The sequence below is a fragment of the Lygodium microphyllum genome, chromosome 27 (genome assembly GCF_053477565.2).
Source record: "Lygodium microphyllum isolate KBCC chromosome 27, Lygodium_microphyllum_v1.1.10, whole genome shotgun sequence".
Taxonomy (NCBI): Eukaryota; Viridiplantae; Streptophyta; class Polypodiopsida; order Schizaeales; family Lygodiaceae; genus Lygodium; species Lygodium microphyllum.
The window spans coordinates 105093571-105113357 of NC_141161.1; the positions used below are offsets into that span (position 1 = coordinate 105093571).

The 19787-nt window shown below is 39.5% G+C and overlaps 1 protein-coding gene and 1 pseudogene across 1 annotated transcript in view; one reads left to right on the top strand and one right to left on the bottom strand.

The window, feature by feature from the left end:
- Positions 1 to 7634, bottom strand: part of LOC148012681 (uncharacterized) — a 131518-nt gene extending 123884 nt beyond the window's left edge. Inside the window, exons 1-3 of the mRNA XM_087668745.1 lie at positions 7172 to 7634; positions 4862 to 5140; positions 4716 to 4755 (exon numbers count right to left, since the gene is read on the bottom strand). Of these exons, the coding sequence (XP_087524871.1) occupies positions 4716 to 4755; positions 4862 to 5140; positions 7172 to 7335 (483 nt within the window). The 5' untranslated portion in view covers positions 7336 to 7634. The remainder of the gene's footprint in view (positions 1 to 4715; positions 4756 to 4861; positions 5141 to 7171) is intronic.
- LOC148012682 (cytochrome b-c1 complex subunit Rieske, mitochondrial-like) overlaps positions 7473 to 19787 on the top strand; it is a 37201-nt pseudogene continuing 24886 nt past the window's right edge.

Consider the following 19787-nt stretch of genomic DNA (forward strand, 5'->3'; position numbering starts at 1 on the left):
TGTCAAAGTGTGCTCAAGACCTGCAAAAGAATGCATACTAATAAATAGCCAAAAATGCTAGAAACTGGCCATCTGATCAAAGTGATTCCAAAACTGTTGGCTGACCTGATCACCTGAAATAAAATAATCAAGAAATGCTGTTTGCCAACTAAAAAAGCTGATCACCCCATCTGCTAGTGTAAACACAACCTCCAATCATCACTGAAAAAGGAATCCAATGAGCTGGAAAATGACTCAGCTAGTGTAAATGCCTAAAACTGACTAAAAAAGAAATGCATGCTCTAAACAAAGCTACCTCCTCCATTAAAACACATGACAAAATGAGTGCCAGCTCCTGATGTTTGACTAAAACTAAGGCTCACAAGCAAAAGATGACTGTGCAAGACACGCCACTACTAACATATATATTCTTGAGCTAGTGTTGCATGCACACAATGGCACTTGGATCATGATGACATGACACATGTGGAAACACAATTGCAATTCTACAGTGCCATGGTTAGGCTAGATGTTGCCATGAACCATGTATCATCTAGTCAAATTGTCCTACCACTTAAAGACTCCAAATTGTACCTTACTACACTACAACCTAAGTGAGATTCTAAGGCCTTGCTAGTTGTACTTCAAAAAGATATGGTGCATTCAATGTATGCAAGCCTACATAGGTGGCAGAAATCTAGCTAAGTGGCTTGCACACTAGTATATAAGTGCCCCACCAATCTACGTTAGGAGCAAAAGTCTAAAGTTCCAAACATGTAGGTCTAAATGAATAGCCTCTTGCCCTGCCATGAGGATGAGCCATAGTTATTAGGCTAAAAATGGTGCATTACACATTGAACTTCATTAGCTCATTACACAACCCCAAAACTCAAATGCGCTTAGTGTGCTTAACCGTTCCATGAGCAAAACCACAAACTTTGGTTAGTTCGCAAGTGTGCTAGGTCACTTGCATCCCTTTTGCCATTCGGCACCATTATCTCCATAAACCTCCACAACTTCTTCGGCACCTCAAGATACTCCAATTGATGTTCCCATTCTTTAGACTGTTGTTTTGCTGTCTAGAGCAGACCAACCTACTCCTACCAACCCTTAGAGGTCTTGTACTATTGTGTTTGGTTGCTTCTACTACTGTCCAACCTACTAGTCACCTGTGCAACCTCATTATCAAACTAGGCTATGTTGGCAATTTCACCAACTTCTCAACTTCCCTAGCTGTGCTAGTCTACTTTTGATGACTACAAATCAAGCCGCTTTGATTGCCATGTCATCATGTTAGCAAATTAGTCAGTTCATGTTGTGTTGTGTTGCTCAATGGGTTGCGCAACTTATCCAGCTGTGATTTGGTCTGATTTATGGATGCCTAGTTTATGTGGCCATCGGCATTTATTGCTAGCCAACCTAGCATTTTATTGGCAACATCAGCTAAACAACTTTTTCATGATGGTTGCCTATTTATAGGTTGGGCTCCCTCCTCCTCAATCATTATTGTTAGCATACTTTGACATCTACATGTCCTATTAGAGAGAGGGAGCCAACAACACAATCAACTCACAATGGCTAAGACACCTTACTCTTGGGAAGCTATGGTGTCCTCTCAAGCTTCTCCTTGTTGAGCTAAAAATGCATTAGCCTAACTTAACCAGCCCCAAAACACACTTAATTAATGAAGGAAACCTCTTATTTTAAAAGAAACGCAATGCTAGAGAGTTACTATGTCCCACATGCAAAACCCTAATTTGGGTGTCCCAAACTTTCTATAAATATGCATGCAGCACGCAACTCTCCCTAAATCTCGTTTTTGCAGGTTTCAAGAGCCGTATCTCTACACTCCACATCCCATTCATGGAGGACATCGCAATCAAAACTTCCACCAGCTACCTACTACCATCTGCCGTCAAATTCCAACCTTCTTCATGTGTTTGCAACTATCGCTGGGCTCCAGGAGCTGTCACCTACACTTGGGTGATGTCACCATTAGTTGGCAATTGATGCCATGATCTTCTCTCTCCTCTGAATGCTGCATTTTGGATTTCTCGCTGCCGCCCTGACATTCTCTCACCTCTGTCTGTTGCATTTGCACCTAACAACTATCGTGCAGGTTTTCTCTCTCCTGCACTGCCATCTGCATCAAATCCAGCCTTCCTTGGTTGTGTTTGTTGGTGTTTGGCACTCGAAGGCTTCCTTTGTTGCAATTTGAGATCCGTTCGAGTACAACACACTCTATAGCTCATAACGTCTACCTTAATCCCAGAGATATGAGAGTTCGAGGTTCAGTTTTCACTGCATAGTGTGTTTGCTGCGTGAGCACTATATATTCATTATACATTCACATTATTATTCATTCACATTATTATTCATTGTGTTTAGTCTCTATGTTACCCTAACTATGTTCTAAGTTTATCAGTCTGTGCTTTGTCATACGATTGGTTTTGTGCTTTTTGCATTTAGGTAGCTCAAAGAATTCAACTTTAACAAGCATTGGGACTACACTTAATCCGCTCTCCATTAGGAGCTACACACCAACCAAAATCTAATGGTGAGGCTTGCCACCTCTCCACTCAACGAGGACATATCATATTCAAGACGACTTGTGAACCCTCATCTTCATCACAGCTACGTCTAGTATCAAGCTCGTATAATCCTTTTGATTTGTACAAACCAAAACCCTTGTTTGTTGCTCCTATTTGCCTTCAATACCTTAGATTCAACACTTGCCTCATCCACATTAGGTTCACTCCCTTCAATGGCAAGTACAATAGGATTCGAATCTTTTCTTTCGATAACTAATTCATTTTCATTTTCAATTCCACATAATAGCTATCCACAAGAGCATGCCACTTTGTAGCCTAGTTCTTTGCTATCGAGAATGGCACCCGTACACATTGTACCTACATATACCTGAAGTGAGCACACTCGTTTATTCATGGACAGCTATGTTGGGTCTCCCCCTGGACGTCTACCCACTGTCAAGAGATGGGACAATATGCACTAATAGCATGTCAAAATATGTTTTGTGATTGAAAGGAAGTCAAGGGTCTTTAGCACAAATTGATGATGAGCTGGGAAGTTTTGGGATTCATCATAGGGTTGGGTCACTTGGGTGGAAGCAAATGCTACTTTGAGACCAAGGATGAAGGGTCCAATAAGGTTTGGGGTGTAATTAGAGTATCGGCAAGGCCACTTGGAGAACAAGAAATGACTTGGTTTTTGGAAGAATTAAAGATGCTAATGGCATTCTAGTATTATGGTGTTTGTGGAGGCACAAACCCTCTTTAGAAAGGTAGCTACAAAAGATGAGTATTTTATGCTTATGAGCAAACTCCTTAAGAAACTATTTTGAGCTTATAAGACACCTTCCATATGAAGCTATAAGTTGATATGCTCCTCTTCCTTTGGCTGATGTAAATTTCTACTAACACCTAATATAACTCAACTTTGCATAAGAAAAGGCTTTGGACAAATACCTCAAAGAGGAAGCAAACAAACAAGAGTGCATGAGAGTCGAGCAGAGCAATCTCGAGAGGCAATAAGACATGGAGTTGCTGGATGGTATGGAACTAGTCTTCCCTTTGTTACTTCACTTCTCAAAGATTTGAGGTAGCTTAAGAGCCCTTTGATATGTGTTGGTTTGAAATTTCACATCTCATTTGAGTCTAGTGGTCAAAACACTCAAGAAGCATTGATAGAGCCTCATTGTCTATCTTATGTGAGTAATTGCTAATTGTTAGGGACCTTTTTGCTAAATTGAAGTTCTTTTGCTTCAAGAAAGCAAACTTATCCTTCGATCTAGCTAAATATCAAGATAGCAATGAACCAATCCTAGAGGACTTGCAAAAATCTAGCAATTGTATGGGTTACAATGTTTGGATTAGTGCTACTATAGTGAGATGTGTTGCCTAGTGCCTAATTACATGTTACTAGCTAGGTAGTATTGCCTACCACATGCAAGCCCCATTTGAGATGACATGCAACTAGTGATACATGATGTTTATCTATGCATTGGTTTAAGGGATTTGATTATTAAGGAAAAAATGGACACAAAGTTATAGAGGGTTTTGACCTTGTTATCATTATTACACTAAATAATTGAAGATTTTGTAGCACTACTCTTAGATGTGGTCCATCTTGAGGCTAAGCCCTTCAAGGAAGCCTCGCAGTGAGATATTGCCTAGACACAAGAATCCGATTAGGTACAATCATTAGGAGCTGCTTCACCTCCAGCCCCCAATAGTGGAGCTTCTAATTCGAAAACCCAAAGACCAAACCACCCTAAATTGAACCCAAGACAAAAATTCAAGCCATGCTAATCATGTAAGGGGGTGGGTCATGGGAACCTATAGAATTGCAAGTGTGTCACCTAGACAACATATCAATTGATTGACATGGGAATCTATAGAATCGCAAGTGTGTCACCTAGACAGCAGATCAATTGTTATGCCAAGTGCCCCCTTATCATCAGTTTTAGCCACTCCTATCCAAATTTGAATGTTCTCTTATGAAGGATCAAAGGTGTACACGTGGTGAGCCTCAGGTTATTGCACCCACCCACCCCACCAACCAACCCCCCAAAAAACAAAAAAAAAAAAACCCAAAAAAGAAAAAAACTCTAATCTGTTTTATGACTCCAGAAAGGCTCATCATGTCCTTTAGTTTTTGCTTCATGCAGCAAGTCACATATGGGCTTGAAAAAGGAGGAAGAAATGAATGAAACTTACAGTAGTGAGGACAGCCAAAGTCTGATGCTTATCACCATATCTGTTGAAAAAAAGCATAAGTATGAGAATTTTGTTCTTGATGTTTCCTACCACACAAAGAATCATGTTGAAGAAGAGACATATCCTTAAATGAAAAATCTTCTTACACTGTTCGGAAAAAATTAGGATAGCTGTTCCTACTGGACAGTAACTCATGTGTGGCAGCAAAGGAGACCAATGCTATATCTTGACTAAAGTACTGTGCTGCAGAGAGGGCAGCCCCACTGCAAGCAGGCCCTACAACACCTATCAAGTCTTTTTTCATAGCTTCTGATAAGCTTAAAACTGTCATCCAGTCACACTGAGTATCTGCTGTGACTGCCACAAACTGGTAAGGCCGGTCTTCCCCATTCAAAACTTCTAGAGCTACGCGAAAAGCTGATTGCCTGCATTTAGATTCACAAGTTAAGTAAACATACCTTCAAGAAAAAGGTCAAACAAGAACACTGCATACAATATCTACCAGTTGTATCGAATTAGACCAAATGCACACACACATGACTGATCTATATGGAGTGTATGCCAGACTCCAAAGGAGTTAACATTGGCCAAGTGTCAAGCTTCATATATGCCAAACCTTGCCAAAGCTTTACAATTACAGTTACAGTGCATGAAATGTTAGATTCCAAGAATGAAACCTGAAAGGATAACATACTTATAATAACAGCATTTGAGCATGTGGTGACAGAAAATTACTCCTCAAACATGTTTCCTTAATCGATAGTAGGGTTTTATATTGGTCTGCAACTTACAAATGTGTACAAGGTGCTGTATATATGATGTTTGTGAACATGTGCACCAATCAACTCAATGACACAATAATTCAAATGAAGAAGGACAAGTCTCAAGACACTGTTAGCATAATAGTCCATCGCACACAACAATTCGATCACAAACCAGAGGTGCTGATGCAAATCAGTCCCTTTCAACAAAAGTGGTACGTGATCATAAGACTCCTCTTTCAGAATGCGACTGAGTTCTATCAGAATGCAGCCTGGCAGCCCAACTTTGACTTGAGGCATGAAACAGTTGCACAGCTGTATTAGCACCAATTCAATGTGTACTGTTTCCTTCAGGGATTTCGTTTCACATTGGCCTAAAAAAGATACTCCCCAACTATGTTTCCTTGGTCAGTGGTAGAGTTTTGTAACGCAACTGTAGTTTTGAGTATGTGAGATCCTACCATGCCGTATTTACCATTGTACTTCATCAACATTAACCCTTCAAGTGTAATGTCTATCTACAATAACAAGTACCATGTTACATTGGTGTCCCCTGATTGGCAAACTTGGGTAGGTCTGTACAAGGTGCAGTAAAAATTATGCTCATGAACACATGCTATGATCAACACAATGACACAATATTATAAAATGAAAAAGGGCAACCACCAAAGCATTGTTGGCATACTAGTCAGTCACTTGCAGTAGCTTCAATGGAGAATACCTAACAGCAATACCTAGTCTTTCCTCAAGGGCCTTGTCTTTAACAACCGAGCATTCTTTTCCCACAAAGGTTTTTTACATGAGTTATTCCGAGGAGCTTCCATACAATGAGCAAGAACAAGGACAAAATGTGGCTGATAACGTGCTTCTCTCTACTTTCAAAAGGCAAACCCTTGATGCTAGCATCAATCTCCCCAACACAAATTTGTGGTGTTGCGGTGGCATTTAGCAGCTGATTTGAGTAGCGCATAAACCATACAAGCTGATGAACGGCTTTACAGAGTGACTGAAAGGGCAGCTTAAGGATGTAGCTTTTCATGTACTCTGATAACCAAGGATCATAGAGCATGATTTATCATTGATATAACAGAGGCAAAACACAATTCACAAGCTGCTAAATCATTCTTGCTTTATTAGTAGTGCCACAGTAAACGTAATTCCTATTCTCCAATGCGAACCTCCGATCAGCCAGACACTAAGTGAAGAGGAATAAACCTATGAATTGACTTCCGATCAACCTGGCCTATCACGACAACTACCCCAAATTAAAATGCTTCCAGGATGTGGGGTTATCATCCATGCTGCTGAGATAAATGTCTTCTGAAGCCTTCCTGTTTCATAAGAGTCAACTCTTCTGGCTCGTCAATGTTGAGGAGGGAAGGATTCTTAACTGCATTTTTGTGTCCTTTCTCTTCCTCTTTTCTTGAATGAAGCGATTACAGCAACTGAAAAAGACGGTAGCATATACTTGCTTTCATCTGTGATCCATTGACCAGTTGTCATGTTCATCAACGTAGAGGTGCATTCTGCGTATGCAGTATCTTGAAAGACTTGACGTTGGTGATCCAATAGTCAAATCTGGCTTCTTCGTCACTTGTTAATTAACAAGTAAGGATCCGACCGATTCACTGAGAAATCGCAAATACATTTGAAACCTAGCAAGGCGAAAAAATCAAGGGGGGCAGAAAATTTTACCATTGCTGAGAAAGTTGCACTGGAATTAAATATTCTGCAGAGGGATTTGGTAACGGGGACAGGAAGCCCAGGTTATAAGTATCCTTTGCCGAAGCCAATGCCGCCATTAAGGTTGTTAATAGAGCGACGGAGAGGCGAAGGCGAGCTTGAAGCAGTGCAGCCATGGCTGCAAAGCGTGGGAAAATACGGGTGGAGATCTTTCGGGACGCCTGGTGTGCTGGAAGCCCGGAAGATGTGCGAGGAGTAAAGAAACGTGTTCAAACAAGACGAGCTTGAAGGAGTGCAGCCATGGCTGCAAAGCATGGGAGAATGCAGAGGGGAATCTCTCGGGAGGCCTGGTGTGCTGGAGCCTGGAAGGCCCGAAGATGTCCAGGGAGTAAAGAAACATGTTTCGAGGAGGGATGGCAGCTTTAAGGTGATATGGTTACAGACAGACAGGCGGACGCGAGAGAGAGACAGAGAGAGAGAGAGAGAGAGAGAGAGAGTGTGTGTGTGTGTGTGTGTGTGATTTTTTTTTTTTTTCAATTTTCCGCGAGTGCTACTATCTCATAAGCTTACTACTAACAAGCTTTGACAGTTGCGTGTGCGTGAGTTGGAAGAATCTATGGACTTACTCGTCATGGGTCCATCGTGGCATTGGCAGCCCACGTCCTTTGCATGTTTTCTTTTATGTTTCCTACAGTCCCCTAAGAACAATCAAGAAGAGTCCAAGTTTCTCTCTTAGGCTAACACTTCTAAACACATATCAACTTTGCCCTCCCCCTCTCAATATAAACTTTTTATCAAAATACTCTTTGTGTGCTCGATTTTTATTGCAAATGTTAGTTTACCAACTAAAATACTTTATTTCAAAAGCATGCATTAACTTGCTACGATATTTTTGATAGATAATACCGGATGGTACCTTCACTAGAATCGATGAAAACTCGCACATTGTGGCCTCTTCTTTTCAACTCAAGCAACACATTAAAAATTCAAGCTTGACCTCTATTTGTCTAGTTTATGAATATGACAATTGAGGATAGAGACACTTGGAAGGATTTTGTCCATAAGGCTTTATCATATCAAAAGTATCGCATATCGATCTTTGGTCTTTGTGGGTTCACTCTTCAAAAGGTAAAACTCGCTACTTTGTCTCCCTCTCTCTCCCTCTAGTCCCATGTCTCTCATATTTTTTCACTTAGATGTGTACATCTTGTATTCGCACGTGTGTGCATGTGTATACAAGTGTGGCTACATGCGTATATGTATACATGTATATATTTCAGTATGGACGTGTATGTATGCACGTGTATAGGCACATATTTTGTAAGTTTGTATCCATTCTCTCTCATCTCCTTTACTTCCTCTATTCTCTCTTTCTCATCAATTTTTCCAATCTCCCTCCCCCCTCTTTCTCTCCATTTTTTTTCTCACGCTCGTATGTTTTATGTGTGTAGATGTATGCATATTTATGTGCATACATCTGTGTATGTGTTTACACATGTGCATGTATACATGTATTTTGTGTGTGTGTGTGTGTGTGTGTGTGTTGATCGTATATGCACATTTGTAGGTGTTTTAGAATATTTCTTTTTATGGTGTATGTGCATTCGTGGGTATTTTCAGAGTACTTACACATTGCATGCATATCTTCAATTAACATATATCATCTCATCTCATATGTTTACTTAAAGAGAGAGAGAGAGAGAGAGATGAAATAACTTTTGAAAGACCCATCTTTCTCCTTTTTAATATCATATTACCCTTCAAAAGAAACCCCTTTTTATTTCTTGAATAGCAAACACACACACACACACACACACAAAGACTTATAACTTTTCAAAAACTCGCCTTTCCCATTTTCATTATTATATCACCCTTCAAAAAAACCCTTATGTTATTGCTTGACTCCAAACCTCTCCTCCTTATGCCACATAGGCTTGGGAAACTTCTAGTTGGTTTGGGATTCTCACAACAAAGCTCTAAATACTAGATAGAATAGATGATGAGGGTGCTCAAAAAGTGATGCTCATGAACACTTTTTGCTTGTAATCCCTATGGTCATGTCAAACACATCCCTTTTAAACACCTTTGTCCAAATGTGCATAAAAGAGGTCTAAGTCACAAATTTGCTAAGATATGAGACCGGTTACACACCGGGCACAGGAGGTGCAAAAAGAGGCATCCACCGCAATACGTGTCAACAAGTCATTGGATCTGATTTTCGCGGTTAGCGGACACTTCTGGGCAGGGGATCTCCCCTGTCCTGAAATTCGGGCATGCCCAATGCACAAGAAGACAACACATTTATTAAAAAAGGGAATCATGCAACTAACAAGATTTGAACCCCCACCAATCACCACACACCTCAACATTATTACCAATGGCCCAAGTTTCTTTTGGTGTAAATGTTGGGCGCAATTTGGTGTGTAACCAAAGGAATGGACGGCTTGCACATAATCCATCCAGCCGTCCAAGGCTGTGTGTAACCGGCCTGAGCACTCCAATTGTCATAGCTACTAAAAAGATGGGAGAATACATTCAAGAATGATGAAATAGGGGTTCAGAATATGAGAAGGGTGTGTTGACCTCAAAAATATCATTTTCTTTCTTGAGAATTTGAATATCTTGATATACAATTAATATATATTTTGAATGTAGATCTGATTTTTAATTGTGTAACCTTGACTATTGCATTTGTTGTTCTTAGATCTATCAGTCTTTTGTAGTGTCTTCAAGAATGTCTAAATCTTGCATTCACATTCATGGATCTAGACTCGTTTATCAATGCAATGGTTGAAACTAAGTGCTTGAACTCATGAGTAGGATATAACCACAAAACCTAAAGCTTTTTAATCATGAATAGCTTAGTCAATCATTCAAGATTTAAGGAGTCATGCCTCATCATTATGATGTTGAACACCAACATGCAACACTATTGAGAGTAGTCGACATCAACCCTGAGTGAGTAAAAGAGATTCATATCAAGTTTGACCATGACATTAAGAAAAAGACACACCCTAGTAATCCCACAGGTGATTGCCTAGCAGTTAACACTTGTAATTGCAATGTTGTGGGTCAAAGTCTTGCTTGATGCATCACTTGGTTGGAAACCTATGTTTAGATGGTGTGTTCATTAAAGTCTAGGCTCTAGCCCACTCGAACACTCAATTGGTCCTCCTCCTTGATGATAAGGTCACATAGGATGAGGATCCTAATGCAATAAAGCTCCCTTGTTCATTTATCTTGTGACTTGTTTTATTTGTGCATATGAAAATGGTGACATGAATCTTGTCCACTCTCATAACTATATAGAGATCCCAGAGGTCTTTCCTTATGAGGTGGTACATGATCTTTTCCTTCCAGACATGGAAGCCTTCTCCATTGAACTTTGCTATTTGTTTGATCTCTGCCATTTTTTATCAGCCAGCAAAATTGTTGTACTTCAATGTGTTAAGAGACACAAGATGATTAGTGTTTAACAACACTATATAAGTATTAAAATATACTATCTTGGAGCTCAATGTCGAATGTTGATGCTTGATCTTCTTCTTGCTTGCTGATTTAGTGTGATGCTTTGCTAGAAATTAAGTGTTCAGTAAGACCAAAGTGATAGAGTCTTCAATGGATTGAGAGGAATAAGGTTGAATGTCAATGGCTATGGCTGCCCTTTTAGGATTTCAGGACATACAACTGGTTTTTTCTTGATTTCAGCAGCTACAGTGAAGTATTTGGGCTGAAATTTTGTCAGGAGAAAGCTCATGTGTAGGCCTTCCAAATCCCTAAGCTAGCAATATGAATCGCACCACACAGGGAGAGAATCGATGTACAAAGTGCAAGCGACGCAAAAACAGACAACAATATGGGAAAAGCACAATGCAGAGCTCTGCGATCAACAGTGTTGAGCTATAATGTAATAGGATGGTGCGTCCTAAGGAGAGGGAAAGATCTCCATAAGAAATTGTGTGGAGATATCAACTCTGGAGAGAGATCTAGGTGCTGCAAGTAGGCAGGGTACTGCTGTCCTCCATAGCAGCCATGAAAGCTCTAGTGAAGGTGAAGGTGAAGTTGGAGTAGGAAATGAAGACTTGAGCTAATACCAAGCTGGGCAGAAGTGAAAGGGAGCTAGAGAAGCAAAGTGAGAAGTTGACCATGCTCAGCTATGCTCTGATACCATGTTAAAATGTTGGATCTAGAGCATGGCAAAAGCTATGGAGGTTAGAAGATGAAGACTAAATTAATGTTGATATGGACAATGAGTAGACAACTATTACACAAGTGAATTAGGTCCAAGATGGAAGCTTAGACTCATAAAGACAATCTTGTGCATTGGATTGACAATGACAGTGACACTAATTGAAAGAGGAAAGCATCGTGATATTGTATTCATCATTATGAAAGTGATAGTCAAGTACAATGCTTTACAGATTTTGGGTTGTTCCACTCTCCTCACTGTGCATATGGGATTCATGATAGCTCTTCCTGGAGCATACATCATTTGTCATTTCTCAACAATCCCTGCACTCACCTTGCACTTTAGGACACACCATAGTGCACTAATGCACTAGCCTCAATCACAATTGCACTATAACGCATTCGAATGCACTTATCATGAATTATGCATATTAGCCAACCTCTGTGCATACACAAAGAGCTCGTCTTTCTTCCTTTGCAACCCCAACACCCACCTTGTTTGCAAGGGAGGATCAAGGGGGAGTAAGGAAAGATGGTAGGGCCTTGCGTATGCACTTACTGCATCCCTTTGCACACACTTATGGACTTGCATACCCTTATGGACTAGAGTGCACTAGCACTGGCACATGCATTAGGGTGCACTAGAACCCTACACTTGCACTAAACCCACCCATTGGCACGTAGTACTCACTCACTAACACCCCTACACACCATAGTGCACTAAGCCTAACAATGCATTAGGGCATGCACACTTGCACACAACCCATCACCCAAGTGTACTAACAATCCGCTCTTGTTCCTAGTGCACTATTGTGCATCAAGCCCTCACCTTGTAGCCTCTAGTGCACTAAAACTATATGCATTGTGGACAACCTTGTGCACTAGTGCGCTACCCTGGTACACATACACATGCACTACCCACTTAGTACACTACACCTTGCACACAACTTGCATAATCACTTGCACTACACATGCACACACCATTATGCACTCATTATTAGATTAAAATTACTAGATTCCATTGTACATCCACTATGCATTGCTATCCCCGAGTGCACAGTACTATGCCACACCTATGAGTGCTTATGAGAGTCTCTTTTCTCTCAATTCCATATCCTCACCTAGCACACTGGTGTGCACTTGTGTGCATTTGAGTGCACTAAGGTACACTTGTAGTGGTATTGCTATCCCCGAGTGCACAGTACTATGCCACACCTATGAGCGCTTACGAGAGTCTCTTTTCTCTCAATTCCATATCCTCACCTAGCACACTTGTGTGCACTTGTGTGCATTTGAGTGCACTAAGGTGCACTTGTAGTGGCATGTATTAACACTAGTACTTGCATGTACATGCACATATGCACTTGTGTCCACTTGTGTGTGCACCCTTAGTGACCTTAAACTTAGTACATGTAAGTCTACACTAAGCCAATCATTGTGTACTTGTGTTTACTTACATACACTTGTGATCATGTATGTGCACTTGCACTTGCACTCATAGGTGCATTTGTACTTGCACATAGCCTACCATAGTGCACTGCACTTAGAGCTACACATCACATTACGCATAAGTTGCACAGTGCTTGCACATAGTTGCACTTGTGCATATTGCATGCATGCCATGCACTAATGAAGCACACTAAGCTTCATTCCTATGTGCATCTTAGTATACTCTCATTCTCAACCTACATCCACTTATCTTAGGGCACAATAGGAAACCCATAGCCCACCCTAGTGCACTACTCTTGCACATGTGCATATGTGCACATGCACTAGTGCATTAGTGTACCACCCTTGCACACATAACCTCTCATGCATACTGCACCTAGCTTAGTGCACATACCTTAAGACACTTTTCTTCATTGCACAATCCTACATCCATGCCTTACTCTAGTGCACTATCATAGTGTACTAGTGCACATCCTTAGTACATAGCCCTAGTGCGCATGTGTGCTAGAGCTCCACCTTAAGACCCCCTCATGCACTTACTTCTCACACATCTATTAGTGCACATAGGTACAACACAAAAATTGTAAGAAGTTTCTTGCTCTCAAGTTCCTTGACTCTCATCTTATTCACAAAGGGGGGCTCATAGTGTATCCAGGACAAAGCAGATATCGTGACGACATCATGGTGTACTATAAACACTTGCGCTAGCATACATTGCATCCACATAAGCTAGACCGAAGTTCACTGCACTCCATGCACACGCATTAGTGCACACATAGAGTACATCACTTAGTACTTGCACACATTAGCAAACCTCACCCTATGCACCCCCATTTACCCATCCGATCATAGCTTGCACATCAAACACCACACTTAGACACTGAAACCCCCCTCCTCCCTAGTGTGCAATAGCATATACAAGCACGTGTACTAATGCACCTCCACTTAGTCCTGCATTCCATCACTATCACATAATCGCACAAGCGTGTACATGCACATGTGCGTGTGCACACACACACACACACTCTCTCTCTCTCTCTCTCTCTCTCTCTCTCTCTCTCTCTCTCTCTCTCTCTCTCTCTCTCTCTCTCTCTCTCTCTCTCATAGGTTACTACTTAGCCTTTTTACACACACACATCCACACACACACATGCCAATGCACCCACTTGTCGTAATAATAATAATAATAATTTCAATTTGGTTTCCAAGATGGATAAATATGTCAAGGTGAACCGTATATGGAAGTATTGATATCATGCAATAACGATACTTTGTTTGCTCCATTCATTTGTTACCAATCTTCTATGATATTATGATTGTAATTCTTTTAACTTTATGCAATCAGGCTACTATTGCCTCAACAATATGTGTACATTCCTTTGGTCTAAGTAAATTACCTTTTCTTAATGTTTGAATTTTTATGGTTGATATATTATTGATATAACACACACACACATGCGCGCGCACACGCACACACATAGACATTCTACTTATGCAATCGGGATATCATTGCCTCAACAATATGTGTACGTTCCTTGTGTCCAAGTAAATTACATTTTCTTAATGTTTGAACTTTTATGGTCGATATATTATTGATATAACACACACACACCCGCACGCACGTGCACGCATGCACACGTGTGCACGCACGCATGCACGCGCACGTGCACACACACACGTGCGCGCGCACACACACACACACACACACACATGCACGCACGCACACACACACACATGCATGCACAAACAAATTATACTACCTGTGGTTTTAATGCACTCCCACACAAACATACATGATGACATGCCTTTTTGTACATATTATTGGACTATGCCTCTCACCCTTTCCATACCCTAATCTTGCATGCACCATAAGTCTCTTTACATAATAGCCCATACTCATACTCTTGCTTCATAATTATTGAATCCCCAAATGGCATTGTTTATGGGTTTCCATCCACACACACATACTTTTTATTATCTTACCTCTTGAGGTGTTTCCAGATAACACACACACACACACACACACACACACACACACACACACACACACACACACACACACACACACACACACACACACACACACACACACACACACACACACACACACACACACACACACACACACACACACACACACACACACACACACACACACACACACACACACACACACACACACACACACACACACACACACACACACCCCTCTTTCTAGCTTCCCTATACTTAGGTACATACTATAAATATGATTGAAAAAAACCACATACACATACACATTAAATATTTGTCAATTGATACTATGTATCTCTCTTAGAGAGGTCTAGGTCATCATCCAATCCCTTCCCTAATAATGACTCTTCTAAAGAATACACACATGTATGTATGTATTCTTATCACTACTTATCACTTATCCAATCCCTTCCCTAATAATGACTCTTCTAAAGAATACACACATGTATGTATGTATGCATTTATGTGTTAACCTATCTACTATATGGGTATTAATTTATCTAGGTTAGATTAGAGACTTTTAATTGGTCCTCTTAACCCTTTTAGGCCTAGAGTTTGCTTTGCCACTACAAAGCTGAAAATTGTTTAACATAAACTCAGACATTTTATATTTAGTGACTTATGAACTTAATTCTTTTCATTTTAGTGAATAGCCAAAATCCTTGGCAAGATTTTGGCAGTGGACAACTAGGCTCCCCTTACTCTTAGGAGTTTGCAAGTCTCACACATAATACCTGAAAAGAGTGCACACAATTAGTAAAGGAAAATATTGATACCTAGTTTGGTCTTGCATCATTGGTGATGTAAACCAAATCTAGTTGGAGAGAAAGAATCATGTCCCAATGATCAACATGATTGACACTTGACTTAATTATCATATTAAATGTGATCAATTAATCTTAATCTCACGGATCACGATTTATCCCAACCTCTCATTTATGTGTAGCCATCTTGACCTTCCACAATGAAAACAATCAAAGGGTGCTACAATAGATGGATATCTAGCTCTTGATGAATGCTCTCGATTGACATCCAGTAAGTTCTATTGCTAACTATGACTTCCCTTGCAAGCTTTAGGTTTCATCTTTAAGCTTCCTCATATTTACCTTGTAATTATACACGCATACTCTTTTGTCAAACACCTAGTTAATGCATGGCCACATATGACTTGTTTACAAATAATTGTTTACGTAAGATATCTCTTGTTTGCACTTGTTGTATAACCATATGTTGATGCAGCCATCAATTGACAACTCAAACAATATTGTTGAGAAGTTACTCATGGACTAGTTATTGTATCATTTTCTAACATAAGATATGGAAGGTATTAGATTGTTCATTCATTGAACACCACATGTGCATTGTAAAGGCCTTATTGAGGATCAATATTAAGTCGCTAAAGTTTTGCATAACACGATACTTTTGTCACATCCGATTTTATCACCAACTATAGTGATAATGAGAGACTTATGTTTTTCAAGAAGCTGGATAGTTTGAAATTGCTATGTAGAATGGTTGATAGGAAATCATAACACAAATTGGCTACACTAGTTGAAGACCATTTTGATCAGTCTTCACTTCATTGGGCTTGTGGCCTATCATATGACCTTATGTGTGGTGCTGATTTACTTCTTCCTAATACATATTGGACTTGTTGTGCTAAGTCATGCCCATTTTGCCAATTCAACCATTAGGAAGGTCCATAGAAAGATGATTGTTGGGTCTATAATTTGTGATATGCTAGAATGTGATGCATCTATGTGTTATAGCCATGGGTCTTTCTCAATTGTCCAATGGAGCAAGCATTTGCATATGTGGGTATGGAACTGACTTTGATAGCTTGGGAATGTATTCAACTAATCAATTGACTTTTTGGATGTCATTTTTTAATATCTATGGCCTTTTATGTTTACGAGGTTGATCACCACTTGTTGCTGACATAGGCTTTGAAGATAACTAAGCATGAATAGAGTGGCTTATAGAGTAGAGAATATCCAACCAACATAGCCTAGGATTCATAATGTATCATGTGGCCTCTTGGGTATGTTTTTATCATTGTATCGTATCGCCTTTTGGGTAGGTTTTATGGTAGTGGGATAATACATTTATTATTGCATCATGTGGCTTCTTGGGTAGGACTTGTGGTCTCTATAAACTAACATAAATATGGACTAAAATGTACCACTCTATAGCATCTCCACTAGATATGTGAGACACACACACACACACACAAGGCTTAGGAGCTCACCTTATGTCAAAGGTTCTTTTATACTTATATTGAATCTAGTTTTTGATGAGCTAAAAGACATCGTATTACTCATTCCCCTAAAGTCTCATAGTTATTCAACTATAGCTAGCTTGGGTTGTATTAAGGCTACTCATTTAAGAGGTAGTCAAAGTTTTCCATAGGCATTTGATGAAGCCTTCATTCTCGTTATTCATTAGTGATAATGTAGAAGAAAAGTCAATTTGAAATAAACTAGGCCAATCACACAAACTTCTCTTGTTATTAAGGTTTAAACTATTTCAAATTCAAACTTCTAATCCAGTTAGTACTAAGGTTCTCTTGTTATAATGCTTTAATTATGTATTGGTACTTAACTTGTAAAAACTTTGCCTTGTCTAGGAATAATGATGTTGCTAAGGTTTTCACTTACCTTTTAAGGTCAAGGATTGTTAATGAAATTTACTCCTTTATGAGGGTATCAAAATATATTTAAATATTATATATACATTGTGATTTTGTAAGTGAGTTGATTATGTACTTGAGTAATAATTAGTTTCTTTGGGAATGAGGAAAATAGTAAATGTGCTTTATTTCAAAGTAGCTTATTATCATAATGTTTTGACGTGAGCAAATAATATGCTATTGATCTATATATGTATACTAGGCTTTATTATAGTGAGCATTGATGAGAGTGACCTATTTTTCAAATCTTGAGTCTCTCTCTCATGAAGTTCACACACACACACACACACACACACACACACACACACACACGCACGCACGCACGCACGCACGCACGCACGCACGCACACAATGATAAGGATACTTACAACAATGAGAAAATAAAACACACAAGAAAAGACAAACTCAACTAGGCAAAATAGACAATAAAGAAAATCGAAAGGACTTGCATTCAACTAGAACCCAAAAATGTATTCATATGAGAAGTTAAGGTGCTATGAAGGTGCTTTATACACATTGTTTGAGAAAAAGAGAAAGCATGTTTGTGCATAGTGCACAACCACAAGTTGAATTGAAAATAAGAAAACCTTGCTTGCTAAATAGTCAAAGAATAGTAAGAACAAAAAGATAAGGACATGAATAAGGAGACTTAAGAAAACCAAGGACAAAAGATAAGGGCTGAAATAATGAATCAAACTGACAAGAATACTTAGGACTTAAGTCCATGATGTAGGTGTATGCACTTGCTTAGTGGACATGATCTTCCAACTCCCACATCAAGTAGAGATCCCAATCCTAGTAAATCCATAGACATTTTAAACACCCCCCTCTAATGACTTCTTCCAGGTTAGAATTGACAAGTATTGAAACTTAGCCAATAGGATAGCCCCATGTTAGATGAGCACAAGGCTAAAATGACCAAGGTTTCTTATCCATCCGTATTTGACAACTTACAATATGTGTTGCTAGATGTCCAGACATTGCCTATGAAGTGGGAGCGTTGGCAAGTATATGGCAAATCCTAGCAAGAAGCATCGGGAGGCAACTAAGAGTATGATGGCACTAGAGTTGTGCATATGCTTCAAAGGGAAGTTTGTATTTGTTCTTGGATATGTAGATGCTAATTTTGTAGGAAGTGTAGACCCTAGGAGGTCTAATGTTAGTTTTTTCTTTACTTTCCTAAGTTGTGTGGTCTCTTGGCTCTCTTGATTGCAATAAAGTACAACTTTATGTACCCATTGAGGTGGAGTATATTGCAAGCACTAATACCTACAAAAGGAAGCTGCATGAGAGGGATGTACATTGCGTTGTGATAGTCTGAGTGTCATTTACTTGGCACAAGACCCTATTTTTCATGCAAAGACAAAACACATTGAGATGAAGTATTACTTTATTAGAGATGTGCTTGAGGACATGGACATTGAGCTTATCAAGATCTATACGGTTGATAATCTTGCAAATTTTCTCACAAAGACTATACATTTTGAGCACTTTATACACTACAAAGTGTTGTTGGGCATTGATTATCACTTTCTTCTTGTACTCCCATAAAAATGCTAATGGCCGATAGTTGGGAGGTCACCCCTTGTATAAATATACACTATATAGTCATATATTAGTGAAGATATGACAAAAATAAGGGTACCATTCATTGTACCCACAAAAAATTCTTTTGTGTGTTTCTCTCTCTCTCTCTCTCTCTCTCTCTCTCTCTCTCTCTCTCTCTCTCTCTACCCTCGCACTCCATAGCTTGTACATCACATCCCACCACTGCTTCCCTCTCAACACATTGATCATTTTCAACACCCAATCAAGACTTTGCATAGCCCATGTGATCCATTAATAAGTCAATAGTCACACACATATTGAAATCAATGTAATGAAGTTTGCTAGCTCTTAACTTGGATAACCACCCCAAGTGCAGACTTATGGAAGAATAGAATAACAAACTTGGTGGAGTACCACGATTCAATTAATCTCATAACTAGTTAAATAAATTGCAAACAAAGAATGATAAATGATAGTGCTTGAAATGTGATAAGATGATCAATTAAAGAAGTAATCAATTTGGTTGCAATAGAAAAAACTACTTATACGACTTGATTGTTGCTAGGAACTTGAAAAAATGTCTCCAAATAGGAGAGTCATTTTGCTAGTCCACATCCACCATTGACCAATGCAAGTTATCCCTTAGAAACTACTTGTTGTTTCTTTATAGCCACATCCATCCTACCTTAGAGCTCTCTATTATTTAGTCTCCAATTTTCAGCATCATAATTTTGGTTTTAT